At 47.3% G+C, this 12167-nt stretch overlaps 2 protein-coding genes across 3 annotated transcripts in view; one reads left to right on the plus strand and one right to left on the minus strand.

The window, feature by feature from the left end:
* Window positions 1-12167, minus strand: part of Ube2j2 (ubiquitin conjugating enzyme E2 J2) — a 21323-nt gene that overhangs the window by 7228 nt on the left and 1928 nt on the right. For both annotated transcript variants that reach the window (XM_023699582.1, XM_004639582.2), the window contains exons 2-3: window positions 8616-8746; window positions 2691-2731 (exon numbers count right to left, since the gene is read on the minus strand). In XM_023699582.1, the coding sequence (XP_023555350.1) occupies window positions 2691-2731; window positions 8616-8746 (172 nt within the window). The remainder of the gene's footprint in view (window positions 1-2690; window positions 2732-8615; window positions 8747-12167) is intronic.
* Scnn1d (sodium channel epithelial 1 delta subunit) overlaps window positions 9873-12167 on the plus strand; it is a 15724-nt gene continuing 13429 nt past the window's right edge. The window contains exon 1 of the mRNA XM_004639676.1: window positions 9873-9894. Coding sequence (XP_004639733.1) covers window positions 9873-9894 — 22 coding nt within the window. The remainder of the gene's footprint in view (window positions 9895-12167) is intronic.

The raw sequence follows: 12167 nt of genomic DNA on the forward strand, positions 1-12167 counted from the left end.
AAGGATCGTGTGTGTGTGTGTGTGTGTGTGTGTGAGAGAGAGAGAGAGAGAGAGAGAGTGGGCGGGGGAGTGGGTAGGAGGGATCGTGGGTGGGGGAGCGGGGTATGTGGGATCCTGTGTGTGGTTGGGTGGGGGAACAGGTAACAGGGATCGTGTGTGGGTGGGTGGACGGGGGAGCAGGTACCAGGCATCAAACTCTGGACTTTGCGCTTGCCAGGCAAGCACTTATTCCACGGAGCTATCTCCCAGGGTTTCTGCCCTGAATTCTGAGTGCTGGGAATTTTGCCCCGGTGATAGGAAAGTGAGAAATGTACTTCTGCATCCCCATCCCCATCTCCCCCCACCCCCCATCTCTTGAACTGCAAGGTAAATCTGGAAAACAGCAGCTCTTCCCCATGACTCTTCTTTCAAGAAATCACTTCTAAGACAACAATATGCAATACATTAACAATTGGGGGAAAAAAAAATCACTTCTAGCTATTCTAAGTCCCCTGCTTTCTCAACTAAATTTAGAATAAGACTGAGTATGTCTAGAACTTTGCTAAGATTTGATAGGACTGCTAAATCTTTGTCAACACTGCCCTGAAAGCCAGTGTGGGACTGTCAAGACAGGGCCATCTGAAGACTCCAGAAACAGGAATGCAGGAATATAGAGCTGCATTAGACCCACCAGGAAAGCCAGAGGGTGGGTCAGAAAATACAGTATCAAAGCAGAATTTCAGAAAGACAGCAGGTGCCAATGGCATCAGACCCTGGGGTCCAGAAACAGAACTGAGAACAGCCTCAAGGCCGTGTGCCGATCTGGAAGGGTCTGCTGAGAGTGGTGCCAGGAGAGAGCGAGACTGTAGCTGCCAAAAGGCACCAGGGAGAGGTGGCAGAGAAAGGGAACAAAGATTTGACACACTGGCAGCCTAAGGGACAGGACTACAGAAACTATACAAGGTGAAGACAGAGACAGGGCATGGGTAAAACTTTAGGATGTGGGTCGCACAGGACCAGACAGAAGGATGAGTGACAGAAGTGGAGCTGGCAGGAGGGGGCTACTTCCAAGTCCCCCCACAGACCCTCAGGGCTGCCCTCTCTTCTCTCCCCCTGTGTCCAGCTCTCCCCAAACAACAGTTCTGGCTAGTCCTATGGAGAGGGGTGGTGTCTCGTGATAAATATTCACCATCAATTTTGGAAAAAAGGGATGAGGGAGATGGCTCAGTAGAGTAAGTGCTTGCCTGGCAAGCGCAAGGGCCTGAGTTCAATCCCTGGTTCTGATAAAAAAAAAAAAAAAGGGGGGGGGGGAACCTTAGTATAATCCCACTTAACTGAGACTACTACTACTACTACTACTACTCATTTTTGGCATATATTTGTCAAGCCTGGTAAAAATACACACAAATTTAGTTAGGATTTTGGACATTTGCACCAAATACTTTGAAGCCTATCTTGCACCAAATCCCAGGAACTTATCTATCAGGACTCCTCATGACACAGGGGCTATACACACCTCCCTCATGTCACCCTGCTGGGGGCCCAAATTGAGACAACCTCCAACATCTGTCACTGTCACCATGTTATCCTGTGGCTGTGCTTCTGACTTGCCTCCAGGATGGATCAGCCCAGAGCCAGGATCCCTGGGAAGCATATAGTCCCTAGGAAGGCCAGCAAAACACCAGCCCAAATTATTCAAGAGAACATAGCCATTTTTAAAAATTTATTTATTGATTTACTTACTTACTTTGGTATCAGGGATTGAACTTAGGACCTTTCACTTGCCAGGCAGGTGCTTATGCCACTGAGCCATCTCCCTGGAAGTTGTTTTATTCTTAACTACCCATGACTCTCCCATGACTATCGAAAGCAACGGTGTGCTTCTTTCCTTCCTTCCTGCACAACCCCACTCTCTTTCAAAGTAATGGTTCCTAAACTCAAGCACCTCTCCTTGAGTTTGTTGAAGTCTTTTATTCCCCCACACACGTGCGTAAGTTTCACCATTGTAGCCCAGGATGGCCTCAAACTCATGACCCTCTTGTCTTAGCCTTCCGAGCACCGAACTGCAGATGCGCACTACCATACTCAGCTTCCTGAAAAAGCCTTACACAAAAACTGCAACCAAAGCCTGCTGTCCTGGCCATCCATCCACTCAGGCCTGGTGTCTGGGAAGCGAAAGCACTACCCACCTGGCCAGCACTAGACCCTGGGCTGGCCAGGCACCAGTGACTGTGGGTGCACTGTTGACCTGGTCCAGAGCCTAAGGCTAGTGCCACTATCCCTACAGCCCCCTAGACACTTGCTGGCTGCTGAAGCCAACCTTGGAACCCTGGATAGTACCTAGTGACCTAAGGAGTCAGGCCACCCGGTCAGTCTGGCAAGCAGCTGAAGAGACCTGCAGGGCCCTGTACCTTCTATCCACGAGAGGCCTCACCTTGGCTCAGATTGCTCTGAGGATCATAGAACACAGAAAGTGCTCCCTACCAACGTGGGCATCAGGGAAACATTTCCCCTTTTTCCTGTTTCCAACTGATGCTAGAGTAACGCAGATATTTGCAGACATTTGGACATTTAGACACAGCAGTAAAACCAAATTGCACTGTTAGTTCCAAATAAGTTTAATTTCACCACTGCACGTGTGAAAATAGGAAGGCTACTACTTTCTAGTAAACATTCAGCAGTGAAGTCTCTATCAAGCATGTTCTACTCACCTTCATAAGGGGTCATCTCAGGGCCTCGGACAACATAGTGCCTAATGAAGAGAAGAAAACCACTTGAATTTAGCACTACTGTAAATTTCCCAAAACCAGAATCACTCCAAGACTGGAGTTTACTGGAGCAGTCAGGACCATATTCATAGCAAGTAAAGGAATGCAGGCCCCGTGTCCCAGGGTAGTGCCAGCTTTGGTCTCCTGTCCCGCAGCTATGGAGCACTTCACAGTGGCATCCTAGAAATGCAGAATGCATGTTCTACACTGCCACAGAGTGCTTTTGCTCCCTTAGCACAACATACAAGTTTATCTCCAACCATTAACATACTTCTTACGCAACTTCAAAATACACCAAGAGGTACTTTAACACTTATACGTAAAAATGTGTACTTTCTATGCCGAGGAGATGGGTTAGTGGCCTAAACATCTGCCTGGCAAGCACAAGGTCCTGAATTCAATCCCCAGTACCAAACACACACACACACGCACGCACACGCACGCACGCACGCACACACACACACACACACACCCCTCTTTCTTTCTCTTTTTTCGTATGTGCACATAAGTTAGATAAGGAATAGCTGGTGATGTGCAGTTGGCCTTGGGTGCCACCTTCTGCTATACAGATGTTCATGCAAAAAACAGAAATACTTTCAGAGCAGAAGGACAGGGCAACCTGTGATGAACTTCTCCAAAGCCAAGGTCTCACATGAAATTCCACCACAGGTCAGAAGCAGAAGCAAAGAGATACATAAGCCCCTCATAATAGACAAGGTGGTAACTTTAGACAAGCAGAATGGGGCCAACCATTCGGGACCCCCTCCTATCTCTCAGGAGCTATTCCTGTTTCTCATTCTTATCTCCCAATAAATTTTCCTATTCAACCTAAAAAAATAAAAAAAATAAAAATAAAAATAATAAAAAGATAAGCAGAATGGTATTTGGGCTTTATAAGTTCTCAAACAAAACAGAAGAGTGGGGCTGGATGGCTCAGTGGGAAAGCACTTCAATGGCAAGTGCAAGGGCCTGAGTTCAATCCCAGGTTCCACCAAAAAAACCAAATGTGCCAACAAAACAGAAGAGCACAAAGCAGGTAAGACTTGGCAGACATGGCAGCAACTACGAATGCCTGATGTAAACTTTCCAGCAGGATCTTGAAACCCATGGCAGCTGCCAAGCTGCCAGAACTGGTCCCAGGACCAGCAATCCCATGTTAGGGCTATCAAAGTCCAGAATTGCTCACTCAGGTCCCTCATAAAATGGAGCAGTGTTTGCACAGAATCCACACACATCCTCTCTCATGCTTTATATCACCTCTAAACGTGCAATACTTATCAATGAAAATAACACGTGAAGAGTTATATAGTAGGAAATGACCAAAAAATCCTGTCTATGTTCAATTGAGAGGATTTCTTTTTCGTCTGAGTATTTCCAATCTGTTGTTGGCTGAATCCAAGAATGGACAGATACAGAGAACCAGCTATAGTAAAAAGTAGCATTGCCCTATGTGTGTCAGAAGACCAGGACCAAGCAGCTTAGAGCAAGAATGCAGCACAGCAGAACATGTCCTCCTGTACTCCTGCTCCTGTCACTGTGTCCAATCTGAGAAAACCAGGAAGAGACAGGTAGCACAGCCCCTCCTGACACAGCAAGCAGCCTGGGCCACAGACTCAGGCTCAATACACCCAGAAGCCAGATTGTCTACGGTCCCCAAGCTCCTCCCAGCTCCTGCCTAGCAAAGTTTGTTTCTTCTCTCAGCCATAGGGATACCCCACAGACAGTAGTTAGCACACAGCCCCAGCACTGCTAATCTGGCTCAGCTCCACCACCTTGACCAGCAAGAGTGGCAGAAAAACTATGGTTCATGCTAAACCACACTCTGCTGAAGACCAGAATTCTGGTGGGTGCCAGAGACAGAGCTGGCTACATAACTACCTCCCTTCCAACACATCAGGTTCCCTCCCAATAAAAGCCTGAGTGGCAGGTCTCTAGTGGCAGTTCACATTCTTTATCCCAACTTGTTGCTAGGGAGTTAAGTGAGTCCCTGTATGAATGCCTAGCTCAAGGGATCTGGAAGTCTATGTCTACCTCCTGTGGAGTTGGCACATAACACCTCTTATCCTGTTGACTTTGCCCTCCTTTCAAGATGAAAATAAAACATTTATCAGAGAACACACTTTTGAGTTTCTCAGTCTCATATTTTGTTCTATGTAATACATGTTACCAGTGGAGGGCCAGGGAGATGGCTCAGTGGAATAAGCGATTCCCTGGCAAGTGCAAGGGCCTGAGTTCAATCCCCGGTTCCGCAAAAAAAACCACCAAAAAAACAAAAAACATGTTACCAGTGAGTCCTTCTAGCATATGGCTAAACCTGAGGTGGTCTTGGGGAATCCCCTGTCCCACAGAAGTATACATGAGGGGTTCCCCACTGATTAAGGGTGAGGATGGCCACCCAGGGAATCAGTCCTCACATCTGCCAACTTCATCCTTGGGAGCAGGGAGAACTCAGCACCATCCCTGGACCCTTCACCTGTCCAACCAGTCTGTAAAATACTTATTAACCTTGTTAGGCCTCTTTTCTCTGCATTTGAGTAAATTTTAAAGTCTTTTAAAGAAAAAAAATAAAACATTTATCATGAACACACTTTTGAGTATTTTGGCCTTGTATTTCATTCTGTGTAACCAATAGTCAGCACTTCCAAAGAGTTACGTATACTTTTTCTTCTTTTTCCTTTTTTTCTAATGTATTTGGTCATTACAAGGTCTCCCTACACAGCTCAGACTCATCGTGATCCTCCTGTTTTCAGTCTCCCCAGCACTGGGATTATAGGCATAGGCCATTATGCCGGACTCCAAGGCCAGCTCAGCCTGCCCTGGAGGTGGGGCTAGAGAGGCACATGGTGCCAGGGATCAAACTACAGGCCCTGCTCTTTGCCTAAGCAGGTGCTTTAGTCTGCAGAGTTATTGCGCTAGCCCCCTGTATACTTACTTTAACTCCACGCTATTTATTTTGCTTAAAATCATTACTTTTGTTTTGTTTTTTCCCCTGGAACTAGGGATTGAACTCAGGCCCTTGTGCTTACCAGGGAAGCGCTTATTCTACTGAGCCATCTCCCCAACCCCAAAATCATTATTTTTATATTAAATAAATTTCACATCAATAAAAAGTTAATATACCACACACACAAACACAAAAAAAAACCCTGCAGATGTATCAAAAACCAATTTAAGGAAAAAAAAAATAAGAGCCAGGAAGCAGCATATGCACTGGCCTGGCAAGCATAAGGTCCTATGTTCAATTCCTGGTACTGCATGCCATACTGGCCCCAAAATGGGGTGTGATGAGGCTTGCCTGTAATCCCAGTGCTGGGGCGGCTGAGACAGGAGGATCACTCCAAGTCTGAGCTTCGTAGTGACACCCTGTATGCCATAAAACAAAAAACAAAACCAAACCTGTCTTCAAGGCAGCTGGGAGGCAAGCTGCTCATTTTTGGCTTTATTTTTGTAGAAAGGGTCTTTCCGTGCAGCTTGCGCTGGCCTTGAACTCACAGCAGTCATCCTGCCTCAGCCTCTGGAGTGCTGGAATGACCGGCCTGCGCCATCACACCTGGCGGCATACGTCCGACACCGCTGTTCTGAAGAGCCTACACACCCACGAGAAATGGTCTGAACTAGTGAGCCACACTCTCAACAGGCCTGCCTGCCAGATGGCAAGGCTGCGTCCTGAACACTTAACCCGAAGACTAGCAGTCTAGTTACCTGGTATTTTCACTTTCCTGTTAATTTCATCTCAAATTGGGGTCTATGGGTTATAGGTCATATTTATAAGCCAAAATTTAGAACACACTCCCTGAAGTTCATGTATACAACCAGAGATAACATCTCATGCTAAAAACAAACTACCTACCTACCTAGGACAGCTGGTTGTGAAACTACAGCTTTCTCAATTCAGCCCCTCAGATTTTTTTATATGGAAATATTAACAGCAACCAGGGATGTAGCTCAGTGGCACAGCGCATGCCTGGCAAATGCAAGGCTCTGAGTTCAATTCTCAGTATGAAAAAAATAAGTAACAGCAGAAGTTCATCTGTTACACTTTTAATACACTCATTTTCAAATCATCTGGGCAGGTATACAACACTTTAGTGACCCCTGCTCCTGGAAGGGACGACTTTTCATACCTGCGGAATTTGTCCCAGCTCCCACTTCTAAGACTCTCCCACCTGTTGACCAGAATGTGTCTCATCCTTGCTCTCCTCACACTTCTTCCCCTTGAGAATGTATAATTATCCTCAAGTTGCTCCATCTCAGGGTCCCTTTCTGCATCCTCTGCCCACTACAGCAGGAAGCCCCTGCCCTTGGAGGAGCAAGGATGGTGCTTCCCCCTTGCCAACTAGTCTCTGCACCCTTTCTGAATTCCTGCTGTGCTGCTTAGGAGCAAGGTCATCTTTTTCCCTTAGCAAGTTGCTTCTGAATGGAGAGGAGCAAGATGACCACCTCATAAGTCTTGTCTTTGTCTTTTTCCTTTTGTTCCTATCTGTTTTGTGAATTTATCTGCAGAACCCTCAGACAAACTGATGGGGGGATGTCAGTTCTACAGTTCTGAACTCTGAAACCCTGTAGTCACTTCATCTGAGTCTTTAGAATAATCATTAAAGACACATGACCCACATCGATGGCTCGCTTAGCTTAATTCCATTAAAAGTCTCCAAAGCCAGAATTATGCTCCTCTAGTCTTCACAGCAGAGGAAACAGAATCCTTTGGATTTCCCAGTGTTCTTGTGTCACATAAAATTAATGTTAACAATCTTCTCGTAGTCTAAGAATACATAGATGATGGGGGCCTGGCCCTCGCTCAGTCCTTTTAAGTGGCTGCTTCCACAAAGCTGTCAGCCTCAGGTTGCTGGAGTTCGAACCTCACAACTCTCCCGCTGGCCAAAAGTGCCCTGAAGGCATTCGAGCAAAAAAAAAAAAAAAAAAAGAATACATAGACGATGTCCCCTTCAGTCAGGATACCTTTTCTACCACCCCAAGCTGGACTTCTCCTCAGCTCATTAATCAGCATCACCTTAGTTAAAGGATTCATTTCCGTAGATTCATGCTTGGCAGCAAGACATCAGCTGTCAATCTAGGCTGTGCAGCACAGGCCTCTTTTTGTGGGGTGTGTGTGTGTGTGTGTGTGTGTGAGAGAGAGAGAGAGAGAGAGAGAGAGAGAGAGAGAGAGAAAGAGACAGACAGACAGACAGACAGACAGACACAGACACAGACAGAGGCAGAGAGGCAGAGAGGCAAAGAGTCTTGGCATGTAACTCAAGCTGTCTTGACTTCACTGTGTAGCTCAAGCTGGCCTTGAACTAGGGGTGATTCTCCTGCCTCAACCTCCCAAGTGCTGGGGAATTGCAGGTGCGCACCACCACATCCAGCTTAACACTATATTTTAACACAGCAAAACACTATCATGAAATAAATGTTTTCCATAGGCCTTGCTGTCAACCTGAGACCTAGGGTATCTGGCCTGGGTCATGCCAGACACTGCAGTATCAGGAGCCTGTCACGACGTTCTCAGGCAAAACAGGGTAATGAATGCCCAGTGTGCAGAAGTAGAGTACAGAGGCACTTAGATGTGCAGTCTCCTTCAGTACTGACCTGTGAAATGTACTCCCTACAAACCATATGTGAACAGGAGCCATGAGCCCTATATATCCCAGCCCTAGGAAGAAGTTTCTTTCTAGTCCCAGAGTAAGTCAGGTAGGACCCTGTGGTATCCTGGGTGTGTCACTGTGAGGGCCACAGGGTCACAGACCTGTCAGTGCCTCCCCAGCTAAAGAGCTGTATGACTATAACTGTCCTCAGCATCATGATCAGCAACACCAGGCCAGGGCAGCACAGCAAGAGCGGGTGCAGGAGCAAGCAGTAGAGCCTTACCATTCAAGGATGTTAGAAGGGAGGGGTTCAGCACAGATGTAAGGCACTGGGTCTTTCTTAATCCGAAGGTAGTCCTGCTTCAGTCTCTGGGTTGCTGTTGTCGGAGCTCTCTTGCTGCTGCTGCTGCTCATCTATGGAGAACAAGCATTTCTATTTACAAAGAACAAAGGATGTACACACATCACTTATCTTATCCACAGCCAGCTGGCAGTCAGGCACCTGCTTCCCTCACTGCTGCCTAGGATCCATCTGGGCCTCTGTCCCTCACTGTCTTTCCTTTTTTTTTGCGGAACCAGGGGTTGAACTCAGGCCCTTGGGCTTGGCAGGCAAGTGTTTATTCTACTGAGCCATCTCCCCAGCCCCCTCACTGTCCTTCCATCGACCCTCACCCTCATTTATGCCATGTTATTCAGTACTTAACACAAGTGCAAAAATGAAAATAAGCATGAAGCCTCACTCCTGTCCTCAAGGGACTTATGGACCAACACAGCTAATGCACTGGATCATGGGCATGCTGAAGCCAGCCTGGACCAGCCCCAAAGAGCAACCACACACATCTCCTGTGGACTTAATGGGATATTTAAACTGGCAAGCATGGGGCCGGGGAGATGGCTCAGTGGAATAAACGCTTCCCTGGCAAGTGCAAGGGCCTGAGTTCAACCCCCAGTTCTGCCAAAAAAATTTTAAAAATTAAAAATTAAAAAAATTGGCAAGCATCACAGACAAGTCTTATTCCTACCACCCTTGTCCCAGAGGCTTGCTCAACATTTACCACCAGTCACCAGTGATGGCAGCAGGGAACAAGAGAGGTCCTAAGGCTGGAGAGATGCAGCCCCTCAAGATACCCCAAGGCAGTCACTGGGCAGGGGGGAAAGGCATGCAGAGGGAATCACACTAGTAACTATCACAGAAGCCTAAGAACAGCCAAGGGTGAGGACGAAGACTGGCCAGAGAGACAAGACCAAGTTGCCAAGCAGTGCCCAGAAGGGCTTGGAGACACAGCCTCCAGGCACAATAGATCTTCTGTTAGAAAAGTCACCCTGCCTTCAATCCCAGCACTTAGGAGGATGAGGCAGCACTGCCCACCTGGGCTACACAGTGAGTTCAAGGCCAGACTGAATTACAGAACAAGGATTGCATGAGGCATACAGTATAGCACCAGGGATTCCGTGAGGGGCGAGACTACACTCTCATTCAAGAGCCTGGTAAGAAAAAGAGGAAGAGGAGTCTGGAGGAGGGACCCCGGGAGCCTCGGCCATGCTCCAGAAGCTGAAGAGGGGTAATGATGGAGGCACAGGGATCCCTTCTGACACAGATGCTGGAACAGCTCCTACTTGTTCTCTTTACAATACCAGAATTTCTCATAATTTAAGAAAGATTTTTAAAAAGTTCTGCAACTAAAAACGAAGTGTGGGGCTGGGGAGATGGCTCAGTGGAATAAGCGCTTCCCTGGCAAGCACAAGGGCCTGAGTTCAATCCCCGGTTCTGCCAAAAAAAAAAGTGTGAAAAACACTGGTCTTAAATATATAGCAGACCAGTGAGATAGCTCAGTGAACTAAGCGCCTGCTTCAGCAAGCTCAGGGACAGGTGTTCAATCCCCAGCACATGCTGCACCAACCCAAACCCCAGGCATGCTACACCAGTCACCCAAGACTGGGCATGATTATGCATGCCTGTAATCCCAGCACCGAGGAGGAAAAAAACAGGCAGATCACTGAGTCTGAGCTGTGTAGTGATACCCTGTACTAAATACATAAAAAGTATTATAATAATAATAATAAAAGAAAAAATAGAAGTGGGCATGGTGGCACACGCCTGTAATTCCAGCACTTGGGAGGCTATGGCAGGAAGATGGCTGTGGGTTCAAGGCCAGCCTGGGCCATATGGCAAATTCAAGACCGGCTTATACCTGGCCTCAAAAAAGTAATAAAAAAAAATAATGTGATATAACAGAGAATGTACAGGAGAGGGTGGAGAGGAATAATGGATGAGTTTGGCTAGAACACAGAAAATGGGAATCTTGGGCTGTCAGGGAGAGATGGCAACATCATGTGAAACCTCAACCAACACACCTTTTTTCTTCGGCCTCCAACATTCTGCCACTCTGTTCTGAAAGCATTCGCTCAGTACTCTCTGGCCAAATGCTTTAGGCAGGAAGATCACAAATTTGAGTCTGAGCAACTTAGCAAGATCCTGTCTTAAATTTTAAGTCAGGCATGGTGGCATACATCTGCAATCTCAGCCCGCAGGAGGCTGAGGCTGGAAGACAGCTGTGAGCCCGAGACCAGCCTAGGCTACCTAGTGAGTTTTACATTCTTTCCTACAAAGAGTCACACACTCCTTCAGATCTGTTATGATCACATCTGGAAAGTCTCCAGACTCTCAACCTCTTCACTCTGGTTTACTTCTCCACAAAGCACCATCAGCACAGACTGACACCTGCTTCCCCTACCAGTGCTGTTGCCTGGTGAAGACCAGGGCTTGGCGTGTGCTTGCTCTGCAGTCCAGGGCCTGTGAAGGGGCTCAGCAGGACCACCTACTGCGATCCTCCCCAGTCCTGGGTTCAGCACAACAGCCACTCCTGCTTCCCATTGGGAACCCCTGACCCTTGAGATCCTTCTTCACTTTCTTCCCATTCTCACTGCACTACTCTAATGCCAGACCTCATGTTTTTTGTCAACCACAGCAGTTTCTAGGCTCTTCCCATTTCAACCTGTCTTAGACATTTAACTCAGTTTGATCATGTACTCCCCTCAAAAGCCTGTCAGGATCATCCCACAGCCAAGCAGATAACATCAATGGCTTCCCTGTTGGCCAAGCCCTAAAAGCAACCCCAGCCATCCCTCCTAGTTTCCAAGGCCCCTTACAAAGCCCACCCCACCAATCCTTTCTCACAGCTACCATACTTCCCAGTGCATTCTGACTGTACTTACAGCTGCCCTACTAGCTTGGGTTGCATCCCTCAGATGCCTCCCAATCTCCCCAGTCAAATGCTCACTCTGTCCTTCACCACTCATGCAGCCCAAAGCTGCACTGCACTGGAGCCTTATAGGTCTCAACTGGGGAAAGGGCAGACTTCTTGGCCTAGCCCACCCAAAGAGTGCCTGCACAGAAGCAGAGTTACAATCTTGCCAGCTGGAAAAGGAATGCTTCCACAAAGTGATGCCCCCAGCTCTCCGGTGTGATAAGCCACACAGGCCAAAGAGCTCAATTCATACCAAAACCTACTTAAAAAAAAAAAAAAAAATCTGAAGATCCCACAAGCAGAACCATCACCAGTTTTTTCTCACCCAGATATGGTGATACACTTGTAATGCCAGCACTGAGGATGCCAAGGGAGGATGATCACAAGTTCAAGGCCAGTCTAGATTACAAAGCAAGACCCCTTCTCAAACAAACAAAAAACTAATTCTTTCTCTTAAATGTTCACTCCTAGTTTGGCACCCATCATGTGCAAAATAATTCACTTGGGGCCAGGGAGATGGCTCAGTAGAATAAGTGCTTGCCTGGCAAGCACAAGGGTCTGAGTTCAATCCCCGGTTCCACAAAAAA

This window comes from Octodon degus, unplaced genomic scaffold (genome assembly GCF_000260255.1).
Source record: "Octodon degus isolate 3935 unplaced genomic scaffold, OctDeg1.0 scaffold00113, whole genome shotgun sequence".
NCBI classification, from domain to species: domain Eukaryota; kingdom Metazoa; phylum Chordata; class Mammalia; order Rodentia; family Octodontidae; genus Octodon; species Octodon degus.